Source organism: Thamnophis sirtalis, unplaced genomic scaffold (genome assembly GCF_051295495.1).
Source record: "Thamnophis sirtalis isolate CommonGarterSnake01/CBP01778 unplaced genomic scaffold, rThaSir2_p1.2 scaffold_14, whole genome shotgun sequence".
Classification (NCBI taxonomy): Eukaryota; Metazoa; Chordata; class Lepidosauria; order Squamata; family Natricidae; genus Thamnophis; species Thamnophis sirtalis.
In genome coordinates, this window is record NW_028261394.1 from 8,518,317 (window position 1) to 8,537,149 (window position 18,833).

Sequence of the window (18,833 nt, forward strand, 5' to 3'; positions counted from 1 at the left end):
CTACATTTGTGGAGAGTCGAACGAGCTTCCCGCCGCGCCCCACCGTCTCGTAATCCATAATCATATATGGATTAAGGACGTTTTACGTCAGCAGGGCGCCACAACAGGGCTGTGGCCGCAGGAGCCTCGTTACGTCATCAATCCACGCCAGGCAGCATGGCGAAGGCCGCGGCGGGCAGTGGCCTTCTGCTGGTCCGTGAGCAGTACCTGCTCGGCGCCCGCTGGGAAGGTAGAACGTTTGGCGGGATTAGCTCCCATTTCTTTCGGGATTCCCACGTGATTCTCCTAACCCTGTCCTTAGAACCCTCCCTCGGATGCCTCCTTCGCCCTCCCTGGATTAACTCCCCGATCGGGCGATTTCTTACTACGATTCCCAGAATTCCCGGCAAGCAGCCATCTTGGAAAGGGGCTTTGTTGCGGCCCGCTGGAGGAGGGGGCTTGGATAGGAGGATTAACAGGTGTCTAAGGAAGTGCCAGTATTGAGTTCACCCAGCACGACCTCCTATTGCCACTATTACTGTTCCTCCTACTAATGGTAGTAATATTACTACTATTAGAATAGCCCCTACCATTCTTTATTTGCATTTTATTTTTTAAAGTGGTTATGGCGGTTTTATGGGTTTCCCTATTGATTTTTAAATTATTATTATTTACTAATTTATTATTAATAGTTGTTATTTATTATTATTTTATTAATTTTATTTTTTAAGGGACGTGGTGGCTCAATGGCTAAGACGCTGAGCTTGTCGATCAGAAAGTTCGGCGGTTTGAATCTCTAGTGCTGCATAACGGAGTGAGCTCCCGTGACTTGTCCCAGCTTCTGCCAACCTAGCAGTTCGAAAGCATGTAAAAAATGCTAGTAGAAAAATAGGGACCACTTTTGGTAACAGCGTTCTGTGTGCCTTCCGCAAGGAAGTCACGCCGGCCACATCACCACGGAGACGTCTTCGGACAGCGCTGGCTCTTCAGCTCTGAAACGGAGATGAGTACTGCCCCCTAGAGTCGGGAACGACCAGCATGCATATGTGCGGGGAAACCTTTCCCTTTGTTGCTTTTTAAATTGTTTTTATTGGATTGTTGTCTTTAACCACTTAGATCAGTGGTTCTCAACCTGTGGTTGAGGGATCACAGGGGTCGCCTAAGACCATCGGAAAACACATATTTTCAAAACAAATATGGAAAACATAAAATAATTTTATGGTTGGGGGTCACCACACCACAAGGAACTGTATTAAAGGGTCGTGACATTAGGAAGGTTGAGAGCCACAGACTTAGATGCCATGGGCCACCTACGAATTGAATCAATCAATTAACTTAATAAATGTTAGCAATAGCAATAGCAGTTCGACTTATATACCGCTTCATAGGGCTTTCAGCCCTCTCTAAGCGGTTTACAGAGTCAGCATATTGCCCCCACAGTCTGGGTCCTCATTTCACCCACCTCGGAAGGATGGAAGGCTGAGTCAACCTTGTGCCACCTCTTCTGATGTTCTCCTTACAACCACCCTACTAAGTAGGACGGAGAGTGGCCATAAAGTAAAGCCATCTAAATCGAACACCGAGCATTGCCAGACTACATACAGTGTTTGGATGCAGGAGCCCTAGGGTGAATTGTTTGTGGTGTTTTGTGGTTTGTGTGGAAGTCCAGATAGCAGCCATTAGCGTTCATTAAAAGCTGTGCGCTCCCTTTTTACGTGCATCGTGATTTGGGGGGGAGGGCCTTCTCTGTTGCTGCTCCGGCCCTCTGGAACGAGCTCCCCGTGGAGATCCGGACCCTTACTACCCTCCCGGCCTTCCGTAAAGCTACTAAGTCCTGGCTGTTCCGGCAGGCTGGGGGCTGTTGAAGTATCCGGCCCCACTTCAATTGTGAACGTTGCTGTATTTTTAAATTGTTGTATTGTCTTGTACTGTCTTATTTATCCCCTCTCCCTGTTTTATTGTAAGCCGCCCGGAGTCCTTCAGGAGTGGGCGGCATACAAAACCAATAAAACTCTAAACTCTTTAGTTGTAGGCAACTTCTTGATTTTCTTGAGTCCCTCCCTAGTACCAGTGTACAGAGTTTTCCTATTTGTCATAACGGATCTGCATAGTTGGATGGATTGAGGGAGCAATTAATTCAGTCTCATCCTTCTTCTAATTGAGACTTCCTATCCATTATTAAAGCATCTCAATTATGTTATTATTTAACCTCAGCAGAGGATTTTGAGCTTGGATAACCGTTTGTACCGAACACTACAGGATGTCTTGCCTGAGCAGATGATTGATTTGATTTGATTTGATTTTATTTGTCTTGTATGCCGCCCACTCCCGAAGGACTCCGGGCGGCTCACAATAGACAAAGGAAAGGGGGAAAACTAGACAAAGACAACACTTTAAAAACAAAACCACAACATTCACAATTTCCGTGGGGCTGGATATTTCACAGGCCCCCCGGCCAGCTGGAAGGCCGGGAGGGTAGTAAGGGTCCGGATCTCGACAGGAAGATCATTCCAGAGGGCTGGAGCTGCAACAGAGAAGGCTCTCCCCCAGGGGGTCACCAGCCGACATTGGCTGGCAGATAGAATCCGGAGGAGATTGGACTAGAAGACCTCTAAGGTCCCTTCCTACTCTTGTGATTCTGTTACTATTGGTTCACATAAGCCTTAATTGAAAATCACAAGCTGAAAGGGAAAAAAGTTGATTTTTTTTTAATAGCAGTAGCAGTAGACTTATATACCGCTTCATAGGGCTTTCAGCCCTCTCTAAGCGGTTTACAGAGTCAGCATATTGCCCCCAACAACAATCCGGGTCCACATTTTACCCACCTCGGAAGGATGGAAGGCTGAGTCAACCCTGAGCCGGTGAGATTTGAACCGCTGAACTGCTGATCTAGCAGTCAGCTGAAGTAGCCTGCAGTGCTGCATTTAACCACCGCGCCACTCCGACTAAAAATAATAATGAATTATTTCCATGCTTAGAAAGCTCTGAAAAAAGTTCAAGTAACAACTGCAATTCCCTTTGACAGTCAACCGATGATTGTCTGTTTGACAGGGGCAAAAGGAAGATGGGGCTTGCAATTCCTATGCTCCCCGCTCAGATTTTGTAGTAGCGGAGTGATTTTGGATGATATCAACAAGCCGGTGGTGGACCGGATAATCAGAGTGGATCACGCAGGCGAATATGGAGCAAATCGTATCTACGCAGGTCAGATGGCTGTCCTAGGCAGAAGTTCAGTAGGACCAGTCATCCGTGTAAGTATTTTTACCCCACTGATTTCATCATCCTTGTTCTGATTTCTTTTTTCTATACCTTAAGTTCAACCGGTAGCCAGAATTTTTTTTTTTTTTTTTTACAATCAGTTTATACCAAGGGTGTCAAACTCGAGTCATCACATCGTTGTCACATGATGCATTGGGACCTTTTTTTCCCCCCTTCTCTAAACCGGGCGTGGGTGTGACCAGCGCATGACACATCCAGCCTGCGGGCTGTGAGTTTGACACCCCAGCTTTATGTAGTTAATTATCCACAATGATTTGTGGAGTGAATTATTGTTGGGTGGAGTCCTCTGTTGTATGAAACCATAACAAAGGTTAGCTTTGACTTACAGCTGTTTGTTTAATGACAGCTCAAAGTTACAAGGGCGTGCGGGGGAGGGAGATATGTACAACCTGTCCTCACATTTATGACTTTATGACACCCTGCGATTATGTGGCTGAAATTCAAACGTTTCGCAACCATCTCGCATCTACTACTGTTTGCATAATCCTGCAGTCACCTGATGACAATTTGAGTTCTTTCCAACAAAAGAATCAATCGGTGAAACTGGATTCCCTTAAAACCCACGTGATTTCCTTAACAACTGCAGTGATTTTGCCTAACCACCGCATTAAAAATGGTCACAAAATTGCTCATGGGCACAGGGCGACTCACTTTATGACCGGCCTGACTTATGAGAGAAATTCAGGTTCACAACGGTGAAAATACGTCAAGGACTATCTGTTGTGGCTCACCAGCAGCCAGGGGAGCTGGCAACAGATTCGGACAGTGAGGAGGTTGGGGAGGAACCTGGGCCAGTCCTGGAGTCTGGGGAAGGCTCTGATGAGGGCTCTGTGTCGGAGGCAGAGAGGGGGCCAGGGCCGTATGCCAGTTATCAGCTTCCTTCAGAGTTGGACATCAGTGAGGCAGAAGAACAGCTGGAACCTGTTCCCAGTGTACGCATGTGCAGAGTTGCCAGATGAAGGGAACGGCTAAAGAACAGGGGTCGACTTGGGAGTAAGGCCACCGGTGGACGATGAATGGCCCCTCCCAGAGGAGATAAAAGAGGAGCGAAAGGGGAGTGGAGTTTGCAGGAGATCAATAGTTCACTTAATTGGCTTGTGACTCTCTGAGGCTCCTTGCCAAGTTCTGCAGAGATCGGCCTGGCAGCTCTCCAAGCCAGAGAAGGTCTGTGACTATAAATCCTCCCTTGAAAGACTTTGCTGGATGTGAAGGAGCAGAATTCATAGTAAATCAATAAAAGGGTTTTTCCCCGGAACCAGGAGTTTGCTTCGTGCTCTTAGGAAGCCTCAGTTAGAACATACTAATCTAGTATGACTAGATTAGCTCTGGCATAAACTGTTAGATGGCCTGCATCTAATCATTGTTTATTGAAAACATGGCTTGTGGCTCAGAGTAGTGTATGAACTCGGCCTATGTGGGCTCCATGATGGTTTAGCAAAATGAAATGTATCTCCAGATTGAGAGAGCATACAGATAGAAGACTTCTGAACTATGGGGAACTATCTCTTGTGTTTTTATTTTAATCCAGCAAATGTGGGAACAAGAAAAGGACCATTTGAAACAAATGAAGGACTTGCTGGTTATGTACAGAGTCCGCCCAACCGTTTTGTTACCTCTGTGGGACGTTGCAGGTTATATGTTAGGTGAGCATCGGTGTTTCTCTTTTCCTAGTAGATATCTGAGATGTGTATCTTCCCAAGAACAGCTGGGATGTTGATGTTTTACCTCTAGGCGCTGGCACAGCTTTGCTGGGGAAGAAAGCCGCCATGGCCTGCACCGTGGCTGTGGAAGAAAGCATCGCTGTGCATTATAACAACCAGATCAGGGTCCTCGTAGAAGAAGACCCCGAGAAATACAAGGAGTTGTTACAGGTAATCCCTGTGCTAAAAACTTACGGGAACACTCTACCTCATGATATTGATTTTGTTCAATTTAGAGCAGTGTTTTTCAAACTTGGCAACTTAAAAGATCTATGGACTTCAACTCTGCAGCATGCTAGTTGAGGAATTCTGGGAGTTGAAGTCCAAAACACCAGTAAGTTCCTCAGTATGGCTGGGGAATTCTGGGAGTTGGAGTGCACAGACCTTAAAAGTTCCTCAGTATGACGGGGGAATTCTGGGAGTTGAAGTCCAAAACACCAGTAAGTTCCTCAGTATGGCTGGGGAATTCTGGGAGTTGGAGTGCACAGACCTTAAAAGTTCCTCAGTATGACGGGGGAATTCTGGGAGTTGAAGTGCAAAACACCAGTAAGTTCCTCAGTATAGCTGGGGAATTCTGGGAGTTGAAGTCCAAAACACCAGTAAAAGTTCCTCAGTATGGCTGGGGAATTCTGGGAGTTGAAGTCTAAAACACCAGTAAGTTCCTCAGTATGGCTGGGGAATTCTGGGAGTTGGAGTGCACAGACCTTAAAAGTTCCTCAGTATGACTGGGGAATTCTGGGAGTTGAAGTCCAAAACACCAGTAAAAGTTCCTCAGTATGGCTGGGGAATTCTGGGAGTTGAAGTCCAAAACACCAGTAAAAGTTCCTCAGTATGGCTGGGGAATTCTGGGAGTTGGAGTGCACAGACCTTAAAAGTTCCTTAGTATGACTGGGGAATTCTGGGAGTTAAAGTCCAAAACACCAGTAAGTTCCTCAGTATGGCTGGGGAATTCTGGGAGTTGAAGTCCAAAACACCAGTAAGTTCCTCAGTATGGCTGGGGAATTCTGGGAGTTGGAGTGCACAGACCTTAAAAGTTCCTTAGTATGACTGGGGAATTCTGGGAGTTAAAGTCCAAAACACCAGTAAAAGTTCCTCAGTATGGCAGGGGAATTCTGGGAGTTGAAGTCCACAGACCTTAAAGGTTCCTCAGTATGGCTGGGGAATTCTGGGAGTTGAAGTCCAAAACACCAGTAAGTTCCTCAGTATGGCTGGGGAATTCTGGGAGTTGAAGTCCAAAACACCAGTAAGTTCCTCAGTATGGCTGGGAAATTCTGGGAGTTGGAGTGCACAGACCTTAAAAGTTCCTTAGTATGACTGGGGAATTCTGGGAGTTAAAGTCCAAAACACCAGTAAAAGTTCCTCAGTATGGCAGGGGAATTCTGGGAGTTGAAGTCCACAGACCTTAAAGGTTCCTCAGTATGGCTGGGGAATTCTGGGAGTTGAAGTCCAAAACACCAGTAAGTTCCTCAGTATGGCTGGGGAATTCTGGGAGTTAAAGTCCAAAACACCAGTAAGTTCCTCAGTATGGCTGGGAAATTCTGGGAGTTGGAGTGCACAGACCTTAAAAGTTCCTTAGTATGACTGGGGAATTCTGGGAGTTAAAGTCCAAAACACCAGTAAAAGTTCCTCAGTATGGCTGGGGAATTCTGGGAGTTGGAGTCCACAGACCTTAAAAGTTCCTCAGTATGGCTGGGGAATTCTGGGAGTTGAAGTCCAAAACACCAGTAAGTTCCTCAGTATGGCTGGGGAATTCTGGGAGTTGAAGTCCAAAACACCAGTAAGTTCCTCAGTATGGCTGGGGAATTCTGGGAGTTGGAGTGCACAGACCTTAAAAGTTCCTTAGTATGACTGGGGAATTCTGGGAGTTAAAGTCCAAAACACCAGTAAAAGTTCCTCAGTATGGCAGGGGAATTCTGGGAGTTGAAGTCCACAGACCTTAAAGGTTCCTCAGTATGGCTGGGGAATTCTGGGAGTTGAAATAGGTAAATAGGTGGATGGATGGATGGATGAATTTGAGAATCTGGTGGGCCAAATTTCATAAGTTCCACATTTACCAACATTTCACCATTGAATGAAGTTTTCTAAATTTCCAGTAGAAGCAAAGGATGTTCCTAATCATGTGTGATATAAAACCTTGTTCATCACTTCTCAAGCTAGACTTCCAAAAGAATATTCTGTTGTCATTCTTTTGAAAGCCTGTTCCGAGAACTGATGACAGGTTCCAGTTTTGGGTCAGAGCGGGATGCAGGAGCTGAAAACAGAGAATTAGAAGCCCATATGCTATTCTGATGTTATATGTTTTCATTTGAAATGTACCCTCAAAGCCTTGGACATTTCTGGCATATTTTGTTTTAAAAACCAGTTACGTGTGTCTTGTTTTCTCACTTGATTTGTTTCTGGGATAACCCCTCCCCACCAGATCATCAAGAAATTTCGGGATGAAGAGATGCAGCATCACGACACCGGACTGGAGTATGGTGCTGAACTGGTAAGTTGGCAACCAACCTCCTCCGAATGTGCATTAATCGAAAGCACCCATGCTGGCTCAGGAATTCTGGGAGTTGAAGTCCAGTTGACCTGGTTACCCACCCGTGCTCCACGGTCTGTCAAGATCTATTGAGGAGGGAATGCGAGTTGCAAGAATTTCAGCCATTGGATCATTTCCCACATGCGACCGATGGATCTCAAACAGTGGTGGGATTCAAAGAATTTAACAACCGGTTCTCTGCCCTAATGACCAGCTGGGTAGGTGGGGCTCGGTGATCATGTGACTGGGTGGGCGTGGCCAACACAACATCACTCACGTCGATGGGTTTTTTGTCTTGCTGTTACAATGTCATAAGGGTTAACCGGAGAGGCAGTTTCTGTAAGCAGGGCAATAAAAATTAGACTAGAATGTTTCCCTCCTGCCTTCCTTACAGGATTAGCCCTGTAAAGTGGGGGGGAAAAACAAAAGGAGATTTCTTCCAACAACCGGTTCTCCCAACTGCTTTAGAAAGTTAACAACCGGTTCTCCCGAATAGGTGCGAACCGGCTGAATCCCACCACTGATCTCAAAGCATCAAAGGGTGCTTTGAATTTTCATCATTTTGGGTTTTGCTGCCTTTTCTGGAAACCCAGAAAGTGGTAGGTCTTTTCCCCAGGAACAGAGGCGTTTTCAGGGAACCGTTTACAAAATCATCTCATGAACCCTTATAGAGCTGGAGCAACGAAGGCACAATTTCTTAAAATAGCATTTAGCAAAATAATAAAAGAATTGGAAGGGACCTTGGAGGTCTTGTAGTCCAACCCTCTGTCCAAGCAGGAGACCCTATACTATTCTGGAGAAATGGCTGTCCAATTTCTTCTTAAAAACCTCCAGTAATGGAGCACACACAACTTCCGGAGGCAAGCTGACTATTCTCGGGAAAAATCTCCATAATTTAAGTTGGATCTCTCTTTAATGATCTTCCACCTCTCTTGTCCCGTCCTGAAATGCTTTGGAGAATAAGTGCATCTGTTCCTCTTTGTCCTGGATAACTGGAATAGCAAAAGCAGTTTCAGCCTCGAGTTGTTACTGGTAGCCGTTTTGAAGAAAATGGAAAAAAAATAGAATAGAATAGAATTCAATTCTTGATTGGCCACGTGTGATTGGACACACAAGGAATTTGCCTTTGGTGTTTATGCTCTCGGTGTACATGAGAATAAAATACATTCATGAAGAATAAAAAGATACAACACTTAGTAATAGTCTCTACATGGGGCTGCCCTTGAAGAGTGTTCGAAGACTCCAATTAGTCCAGAATGCAGCCGCGCGAGCGATTGTGGGTGCACCAAGGTACACCCACGTTACACCTATCCTCCGCGAGCTGCACTGGCTACCTATTAGTCTCCGAATCCGCTTCAAGGTGCTGGTCGCTACTTATAAAGCCCTACATGGCATCGGACCTGGGTACCTGAGAGACTGCCTCCTGCCGATTACCTCTCTCAGACCAATTAGATCCCACAGGTTGGGTCTCCTCCGGATTCCATCTGCCAGCCAATGTCGGCTGGCGACTCCCCGGGGGAGAGCCTTCTCTGTTGCAGCTCCGGCCCTCTGGAACGAGCTCCCTGTTGAGATCCGGACCCTTACTACCCTCCCAGCCTTCCGCAAAGCCATCAAGTCCTGGCTGTTCCAGCAGGCTGGGGGGAGCTGAGCAGCATCTACCTCCACGGAAATTGTGAATGTTGGTTTTGTTTTTAATATGTTGTCTTTGTCTCGTTTCCCCCTTTCCCTTGTCTTTTGTGAGCCGCCCGGAGTCCTCCGGGAGTGGGCGGCATACAAGACAAATAAATAAATAAATAAATAAATAGTCAAGGTTACTAATAAGCTATCAAATCGTACTAGTAAACAATTAAAAACAATATAAATTGTAAAGATACAAGCAGCATGGTTATAGTCATAAGTGGGAAGAGATAGATATTAGCAAGGAAGAGAAAAAGAATAGTAATAACATTCTTAGTAAATTATTTGACAGTGTTGTGGGAATTAGTTGTTTAGCAGAGTGATGGCATTCGGGGGAAAACTCCTTGTGTCTAGTTGTTCTGGTGTGCAATGCTCTATAACGTCGTTTTGAGGGTAGGAGTTGAAACAATTTATGTCCAGGATGTGAGGGGTCTGTAGATATTTTCACAGCCCTCTTTTTGACTCGTGCAGTGTCCAGGTCCTCGATGGAAGGCAGGTTGGTAGCCATTGTTTTTTCTGCAGTTCTAATTATCCATTGAAGTCTGTTCTAAACAGTTCTAATATTCGATGTTCTCTCTTTTTTCTTGCATAGACTCCAGGATATTCAGTTTTGAAGAATGCTATACAAGTCGGATGTAAAGCAGCGATATTTTTATCGGAAAGAATTTAAATTTGGCCAATGTAGATCTATTGTTAAATTAAGAGGTTATTACTGTCACGTTCAAGTAGAGCAAAGCCTTCCTTCTTTCTACCTTATTGAAAAGCCTCTAGAGATGGGAATTCTTTTGTTTTCTTCGTTCTTGCTGTCAGCTGGGGAAAAGCCAAATGGTTACCATTTCGACTGTCTGAAATTGCTGGAAACTTGCTGGAGAGGTTACACAACCTGTTGTCAAGCGCTTTCCACCTGAAAAACACAAAACGCAGTTTTGCTGCCATATTTTTCTTTTTAAACTTTTTTATTTGGCAATTGCAACATCTTTTTTCAACGAAAGGGATTCCTTATAGAATAGCCATTTAGCCTTCCCACCCAAGATAACTTATTATTAAAGTTTGTACTGAAAAGCAAGTCACTGCTTAAGAACCAATCGTGTGTTTTCTAATAGAATGTTCAGGACTAGATACTTGTTGAAATGAATAGTGCTTCATTCCAAAGGTTTCAAGCATTAATTTTAACTTTATTTAATAATAATAGTAATCATAATAATAAAGAGCAGCAGTATTGGGGGGGGCAGATATTGTAAAACACGTTAGACGCATAAAATGCATTACAGGTAGTCCTCAACTTATGACAATTGAGCCCCAAACCTTTTTTGCTAAGTGAGACAATTGAATTTTACGACCTTTCTTGCCACAGTTGTTAAGTGAATCACTGTGGTTGTTAACTTGGTCACATGGTTGTTAAGTAAATCTGACTTTGCATGTAGGAAGGTCACAGAAGGGGATCATGTGACTCCAGGACACTAGCCGTTATAAATATGACTCAGTTTCCAAGCTTCTGAATTTTGATCATGGGGATGCTAAGTGTGAAAACAGTCCTAAGTCACTTTTTTCCAGTGTCGTTTTAACTTCGAACAGTCACTAAATGTTGTAAGTCGAGGACTAGCTGTGTAGCATACTATGCCTAGCATTTTACTATTATAGTTGCGCAGTGGGTCAGACGTTTAAGCCTGGATTTGGCAATTTTAATCCACTTATTTCAGTATTTAGGAATTAAGACTTAGACTTAGATTCGCTTCCCACAACCGTCTTCCCAACTTCCCAACTGCGGTGATTCATTTAACCACCATGGCAAGAAAGGTGGTAAAAAATGGGGAAACCCCACATAATTCTCTTCCCTAGCAACAAAAATGTGGAGCTCAATTGTAGTCTTAAGTCAAGGTATTTATCACTACCTATAATCTAGTTCCTTGCCCCCCACCTCCTCCCCCTTTCTTTCTCTTGATTTCTTTTCTTAGGCAAGAGATCTCATGGCTGGCAGATTTCTGCCTTTGCAAACCAGCTGTAGCCCCCCAGATAAGAGAATAGAATAGAATAGAGAGTAGAAGAGAAGTAAGAGGAGAGGAGAAGAATGGAATGAAGAAGAGAAGAGAATAGAGTAGAAGAGAAGTAATAGGAGAGAAGAATGGAATGAAGAATAGAATAGAGAGTAGAAGAGAAGTAATAAGAGAAGAATGGAAGAATAGAATAGAGAATAGACGAGAAGTAATAGGAGAGAAGAATAGAATTGAGAGTAGAAGAGAAGTAATAGGAGAGGAGAGAAGAAGAATGGAATGAAGAATAGAAGAGAATGGAGAGTAGAAGAGAAGTAATAGGAGAGAAGAATGGAATGAAGAATAGAAGAATAGAATAGAGAGTAGAAGAGAAGTAATAGGAGAGGAGAAGAGAAGAATGGAATGAAGAATAGAATAGAGAGTAGAAGATAAATAATAGGAGACAAGAATGGAATGAAGAAGAGAATAGAGAGTAGAAGAGAAGTAAGAGAAGAATGGAATGAAGAAGAATAGAATAGAGAGTAGAAGTAATAGAAAAGAAGAGGGGGGAAAATACTACAAAAAAATCCTAACTAAATACTATTCACTGGAGAGTCACTGAATAGCTCCTGTTCGGCCAAAGACTGAGGTTAATCTGGGGAGTCACCAGGAGAAACAGCGGGAGTGTCCTCAGATTTATCTCAGTCTCCAGGCAATTGGGCCGTAACAATACCCATTCAGTGACTCCTCCCATGCCCCACCTTGGAAACGAAGAGAAGGAAACACTTATCAATATGAATCGTAAGTATACAAGCACAAAGTTACAGTCCTGCAGTCATAAGTGGGAGGAGATGGGTGATAGGAACGATGAGAAGACTAATAGTAATACAGTCTTAGTAAATGGTTTGACAGTGTTGTGCGAATTAGTTGTTAAGCAAAGTGATGGCGTTCGGGGGGTGGGGGTGGAAACTGTCCTTGTGTCTAATTGTTCTGGTGTGCAGTGCTCTATAGCAGTGATGAACCTTTTCAGCACCGGGTGCCCAAACTGGAACCTACATACATATACCTGCATTTGTGCACGCCAGAGTGCCAGAAACTCAAAAACTAGCTGGGTGGTGCATGCATGCCTGTTTTGGGGCCATTTTGAGGCTGTTTTTCGGCCTGGAAACAGCACCAAAACGGTCTGTTTTTTAAACCACCAGCTGGCGATGGCACATGTGCCCATGGAGAGAGCTCTGCGTGCCACCTCTGGCACCCATCATGGCTCTATAGCCTCGTTTGGAGGGTAGAAGTTGAAACAATTTATGTCCAGGATGCGAGGGGTCTCTAGATATTTTCACAGCCCTCTGTTTGACTCCTGCAGTGTCCAGGTCCTCAATGGAAGGCAGGTTATTATTATTATTATTATTATTATTATTATTATTATTATTATTATTATTATTATTATTATTAATTTGTCTTGTATGCCACCCACTCCCGGAGGACTCCGGGCGGCTCACAAAAGACAAGGGAAAGGGGGAAACTAGACAAAGACAACATATTAAAAACAAGCCAACATTCACAATTTCCGTGGAGGTAGATGTTTCTCGGACCCCCCAGCCTGCTGGAACAGCCAGGACTTGGTGGCTTTGCGGAAGGCCGAGAGGGTAGCAAGGGTCCGGATCTCGACAGGGAGCTCGTTCCAGAGGGCCGGAGCTGCAACAGAGAAGGCTCTCCCCCGGGGAGTCGCCAGCCGGTATTGGCTGGCAGATGGAATCCGGAGGAGACCCAACCTGTGCGATCTAATTGGTCTGAGAGAGGTAATCGGCAGGAGGCGGTCTCTCAGGTACCCAGGTCCGATGCCATGTAGGGCTTTATAGGTAGTGACCAGCACCTTGAAGCGGATTCGGAGACTAATGGGTAGCCAGTGCAGCTCGCGGAGGATAGGTGTAACGTGGGTGTACCTTGGTGCACCCACAATCGCTCGCGCGGCTGCATTCTGGACTAACTGGAGTCTTCGAACACTCTTCAAGGGCAGCAATTGGTTGGCAGTAATTGGTTTTTTCTGTAGTTCTAATTATCCATCTAAGTCCGTGTCTGTCTTGTTGGGTTGCAGAGCCAAACCAGACAGTTATAGAGGTGGAGATGACAGACTCAATCATTCCTCTGTAGAACAGAATCAGCAGCTCCTTGGGCAGTTTAAGCTTCCCGAGTTGGCACAGAAAGGTGGCAATCTTGGTTTGCCTTGTCCCTCCTTCCAGCCACCGCCCAGGGCAAATCCACGCCCCTCGTGGAGCCCCGTTGCTTTGCTCCTCCTTTCCTCCTCCTCCTCCAGCCGCTGCCTCCTTCTACTCTTCTGCGCTTCTCCCGCGCCTCCCGGGACACTCCTGGAGCCGAGCCGAGGGGGGCAAACCCAGCGCCCGTCCCTTCGGGTCCCACCGCCCCTTCCTCCTCCTCCTCCATCCCAGACTTTGGCATTTCCTCTGAGCTCATCCACTTCAAAGTGACGCGTCTCCCTCCCCCACCCCTCGGAAGAGGAAGCGAAAAACCCAAAAGCGGGGGGGGGGGGGAGAAAAAGTTTCTGCAGAACTTTGCAGGGCTTTTGCAAGCCGCGCCGCTGCTCCCGCGGGGAAACCAAGCGGCGTCCGGGCCCCAGGACGGACGAAGCAGCCCCCGGGGTTGACGAAGCCCCAGCCGCCCACGACCGCGAGTGGCCGCCCGTCCTTCCTTCCCCTCCGAGCGGTCGAGCCCCGGGGAAGTCTCGCTTGGGCGCCCGGCCAGCAAGCAGCGGTCGCAAGAGCCGGGACTCAATCCCGTCGGTCGGAGAAGAGGAAGAGGGAGGGGGGGCGGCCTGCCCCGTCGAAAGCTACCTAATGATGGGTTGAAAAGCAGCCCGGAGCGAAGGAGCAACGGCGGAGGGTTTGCAGGAGGTGAAGGAGCAGCAGCGCTGAGCTCGACGGGCGACGCACGCGTGGCTTCCCCGAGGGATCTCCCCTCCCCGTCGGCCTTGAAGACCCTCCCTCCCTCCATGGCCGTCTACAGCCTCCACGGGCGCGTCTTCTGGCCGCTCCTGACCGGCGCTTGCACCCTCCTGTTCTGCCTGCTGCAAACGCTGCGCGGCCAGGCCGGCCCGACGGACGGGGAAGCGGGCTGGCCGTCGGGGCTGAGAGAACTGCCGCTGCCGGTCCCTCTGCTGCTGGTGGTGATGCTGGTGGTGGTCTTGTTAGCGGCGCTGGGCTTGGGCCGGCGGGCTTGGTGGACGGCGCGGCGGCGGCGGGAACGGGCCGCCCAACGCAGCCCCGGCGCTTGCGGAGGCCGGGAAGCCCGCCGCCGCGCCCTGCTGGACGGCTTCTACGAGACTCGGCTGCGGCTCTCGCCCCACGTGCTGGGCCACAGCAAAGCCCACGTCAGCCTGGTGGTGGGCGAGTTGCTGCGCGCCGGCAAGGCGGCCGGCCGGCTCTCCCTGCGCGGGGATGCCGTCCAGGTGGGCAGCGCCTACGAGCAGCACAAGGTGGGCAGCCCCGACGGCTTCGACGTGCTGCTGCCGCTGCGCCTGCCGCCCGGGCTGGAGCTGCGAGCCCTGCCTTGCGGGACCGAGGACCAGCAGCAGCAACAACAACAGAGGCAGCCCGGGGCCAGGGGCGTTTTCCTCTGCGCCTTGCGGGTAGTTGAGGGCGGGCAAGGCTCCCCCAGCCGGGCACTGTGCGTGGCTGCCGGGCCGGGTGAAGCCGACGGGGCATACCTGCTGTCGGCGGCACTGGTGGCCCGCTGGTTCCAGGCTCAAGTGCAGCGCTGCCTGGGCGCCGTGCGTGCCCGCTTGCAAGAGCGCTGCCGGGTACGACTAGCCGTCGGGGTTGCTGCCCCCTGCCCGCTGGCGTTAGAGATCGTGCCTTGCTCCGACTACGTCTGCTGCCACCTCTCCCTGACCGTCCACCTCACCCCGGCCATCCCACTGGGCGAGGGGCTCTACCTCACCCCCCGGATCTGCTGCCCGCAGCGTTCTGCCGCCCCCCAATTGGGCACCTTCTGGACCCTCAACCTCTCCAAAGCGGAGCAGCGCTTCCTGGCTTGGCTTCGGGACCAAGTCCCGGTGGACTCCTGCCACCTGAGATGCCTCCAGATCCTCAAAGGGTTGAGGGAGCTGGGGGGCCGCGCCCTGGAGCCCCCCTGGGCCGCCCAGTGGGATCGGATCCTCTCCTCCTACGTCCTCAAGACGGCCCTTTTCTGGGTCCTCCTGCGTAGCCCGTGGCAAGCGTGGGAGGACCAATTCCTGGTGGCCCGGCTGGAGGACGTGGTCCTTTTCCTAGTGCAGGCTCTCCAGCGAGGGAGGCTGGCCCACCTCTTCCTCGGGAACCCTCACCTGCCCGAAATCCTGAGCTTGCCCAAATTCGTCAAAGAAGCCTCTCCGGTAAACTTGCTGGCTGATTTTGACCGGCCTGCTTTGGAGAGGGTGGCCTCGCAGCTGCTGAGCATCTGGAAACAGGCGCCTAGGATCATCCGGATGTACGGCGGCCACAGGTACCGAAAGCAGCATCTCACCTGAGGCCCCTTCTATATCCCCTCCCCAGCCTGGACTTTGCACCCCAAAAAATGAAGGTTGAATCGCTGTGTATTCCCCAAGACAAATAGGGCTTTACGACAGGTGCTAAGTTGGGTAGAACGTGGGGAGCTCCATTCAAGGTTGAGGACACCTGGAGGACCTTGACTAGGAGCCAAAGGATGGTCTACATTGGACTTTTAGTCTTCTCCTAAGAGTTGGACACGTGAGTTCCGTTCTGATCCAGTGTGGAGTTCGGGGACTCGATCAGATTTGGGGTGTTTTTTTTCCATCAGGTTGGACACCTTGAAGGAGGGAGATGTGGGTGGTGGTGGAATGGAGCATCTTCTTGAGGTTCACCAAAGTTCAAGAGGACAGGTTGGTCCTCATCCCTCCTGACTGATTCCGCTTCTGACTTCCTTCTGCTCAGGGTTTCGGCCTTCGTCCACGGAAAGCAGGCCAGATTTCCAAGACGCCCTTCGGTGGGTTTGAAGGGCAAGTCTTGAGAGAGGGAAAAATTGAGCGTTTCTGCTTGGGAAATCTCAGGCTATTATGACTCATCCTCCTGAGTTGATGTTCCGCTTTCCTTTTTCCCAGCCAAGTTAGGAATCCGAGTGGGCCTGCTTTGGCATTTCGCCCGGTGTCAACGAAAAGATGGAGTGGGGGCCCTGATATGTGGCTGCTTATTATGGGCTGGAGTAGAAGAGAGGAAAACACAGCCTCGTTAAGTTTACAGGGAGCCTTCAACTTAAAACTATTCGTTTGGGGGCTGTTTGAAGTTATAACAGTCCTGAAAAACATCGGGCCGTTATTCGCATTTATGACAGTAGCAGCATCCCTATGGTCATCTGATCAAAATTTGGATGCTTGGCCATTGGCTCGAATTTACGAAGGTCCCTGGGTCATTTTGCAATCTTCTGACCAGTGAAGCCATGGGGGAATTCAGTTTTAATTTAGGTTACTTTATTGTCATTGCACCTTGTACAATAAAATTAAAATGCGATCTTCAGTGTACAATGGCAGTTCAAATTGTGGTTGCTTAGGAACTTTGTGCAATCTTTAAGCACAACATCAAGGGATGGCTAGTTTCCTCATTGACTTGACTTATTGGAAGCTGGCACTGAAGATGACAAGTCGTGATGTGACTGTGGGAAGCATTTGTTTAAGAACCGTGTTCCTAACTTAACGACTGCAGTGAATTCACTTAACAACGAAGGCAAGAAAGCTTGTAAGAGGGGGCAAAACTCACTTCATAACTGTCTTGCTTAGCCGCAAAAGTTTTGAGGCGCAATTGTTGGTCATAAGCCGGGGACTTCCTTACAATCATAATTGAGAGCGGAATGATGGGTCATAAGTCATGTCGGTCCTTAAGTGGATCATCACAGGTCCCGCTTTAGAACCTTTTTTGCAGTGAGCCTTAAACCAACATGGCAATTGCAAAGCTTAACCCATTGTCCATAAGTAAATTTAACATCATACATACATCACCATCACGGGACATGGAAACAGCTGGGTGAATCCTGAGCACCCAAAATTCCATTGCATGCAGCTGTCGGAATTTTAAATCCAGGTCATAGGTAGCTTTTGGGGGCTCGGTCATAATTTTGAACGGTTGCTAAGCAACTGGTCATAAGCCAAGAACTACCTGTGCTCCTTTGAGAGCAGTCATCTAACACATGTGAGTATACCGGCTCAGGATGATGGGAGCTCAGATTCAGCACACCAGGAGTTCCAAAGGCAGGGGGTCTCCAATCTTGGAAACATTAAGAATTGTGGACTTCAATTCCCAGAATTCCCCAAAGGTCCACCAGTCTTTTTTTTTTTTAAGGTTTATTTATTTATTTTCCATTTTAAAAATATAAACATTCCATTCTTCCCATAAGCAATGTGGGTACCAATATTTCTGTGCAACATCCTCCTTTCGTAAGTTATAATACATTGAATATTTAAAACATTGTAAAGCTCTACTTTTAACATTTCCTTCGTAATAAAAACACAATAACAACATTAAACGTGGTTCTTCTCATCATGCCAGTACTAACAATGATCATTTCACTCTCCTCTCTGTCTTGATAGATTTTCTATTCTTCTTTTTACCTTCTTCTGTTTCCAATTTCACTTTTTTATTCTCTAACCATTGATAAAATCTTAAAATTGCCAAGGTAGAAGACAGACTCCTGTCCTCAAGGACAGAATACCGATATGTATTCAGAGACCAAAATTAATCACACTTTATTTTCATGAAAAGTTTGTTGTTGTTTTTTGCTGTTGCCTAGGCTGTGTGAAATTTTCCGAAGCATTTGGACATGAATTCAACTAATTATAAACGGAAACATTCAGCTTGCTAATAGACTGCCGTCTTTATCAGAGGCTAACAAGCCTTCCGCGTGCAATATTGTCCATTATAAAGCACTAATTATACCCCCCTCTTTTCATAAAAGCTGACCCTTCAGCCCAGTCACTGAGAAAGTGTGAGGTTTGGCTGTTTGTTATTCCGATGAATCCCTTGGCACTGGGCCACTTCGATACCTTTCCCAGATTTACAAAATAATAATACTAACAACCCAGGAAAAAATCCTTCCTATCGGCAGTGACCAGTAGAAGAGGCAAGGATGTGAAATTGTTCAGTAGATCAAAAAAAAATGTTTTCTGGCAGTGCAAATTCCGTTCTAGTTCAGTTTGCGTGCCAAGAATCAGATCTGCAAAGGCTACTGTACAATGGCTGGTAGCGCAATCTGTAGACGGCAGATTGAGACATTCAAAATATATATTTTTCAAAAGAGTTATGTAATGCCACTGCTTAGCTGCCAAATGTTCAAAATCCCCTCTCTTTGTCTCTCTCTCTCTCTCTCTCTGTGTGTCATTGTCTTTCTCTGTCTCTGTCTCTTGTCTGTCTCTCTCTTTCTGTCTGTCTCTCTTTCTCTGTCTCTCTCTCTCTCTCTGTCTCACTCTCTCTTTATGTCTGTCTGTCTGTCTCTCTCTTTCTCTGTTTCTTTCTCTCTGTGTCTCTCGTCTGTCTCTCTCTGTCTCTGTCTCTCTCTGCCTCTCTTTCTCTCTGTTTCTTTCTCTGTCTCTTGTCTGTCTCTCTCTCTGTTTCTGTCTCTGTCTCTCTCTGTTTCTTTCTCTCTGTGTCTCTCGTCTGTCTCTCTCTTTCTCTGTCTCTGTCTCTCTCTGTCTCTCTTTCT

At 47.3% G+C, this 18,833-nt stretch overlaps 2 protein-coding genes across 2 annotated transcripts; both read left to right on the forward strand.

The window, feature by feature from the left end:
- The first annotated feature begins 12 nt into the window (after positions 1-12).
- On the forward strand, positions 13-10,228 carry COQ7 (coenzyme Q7, hydroxylase). Its single transcript, XM_087729172.1, has 6 exons — positions 13-229; positions 3,031-3,230; positions 4,787-4,901; positions 4,990-5,129; positions 7,378-7,446; positions 9,755-10,228. Exons 1-6 carry the CDS (start codon positions 157-159, stop codon positions 9,830-9,832), a joined length of 675 nt encoding a protein of 224 aa, XP_087585298.1. The 5' UTR covers positions 13-156; the 3' UTR covers positions 9,833-10,228.
- A 3,373-nt stretch (positions 10,229-13,601) lies between these two features.
- Positions 13,602-17,468, forward strand: ITPRIPL2 (ITPRIP like 2). Its single transcript, XM_014068535.2, has one exon. It carries the CDS (start codon positions 14,140-14,142, stop codon positions 15,652-15,654), a length of 1,515 nt encoding a protein of 504 aa, XP_013924010.2. The 5' UTR covers positions 13,602-14,139; the 3' UTR covers positions 15,655-17,468.
- Positions 17,469-18,833: the final 1,365 nt, after the last annotated feature.

What these genes read in the sequence shown, in the direction of transcription:
- COQ7 (XM_087729172.1), top strand. Translation starts at nt 157, where the DNA reads ATGGCGAAGGCCGCGGCGGGCAGTGGCCTTCTGCTGGTCCGTGAGCAG. An exon ending in GCTCGGCGCCCGCTGGGAAG is followed by an intron (nt 230 to 3,030) that starts GTAGAACGTTTG and finishes TCTGTTTGACAG; the next exon opens with GGGCAAAAGGAAGATGGGGC. An exon ending in CAGTAGGACCAGTCATCCGT is followed by an intron (nt 3,231 to 4,786) that starts GTAAGTATTTTT and finishes ATTTTAATCCAG; the next exon opens with CAAATGTGGGAACAAGAAAA.
- ITPRIPL2 (XM_014068535.2), top strand. Translation starts at nt 14,140, where the DNA reads ATGGCCGTCTACAGCCTCCACGGGCGCGTCTTCTGGCCGCTCCTGACC.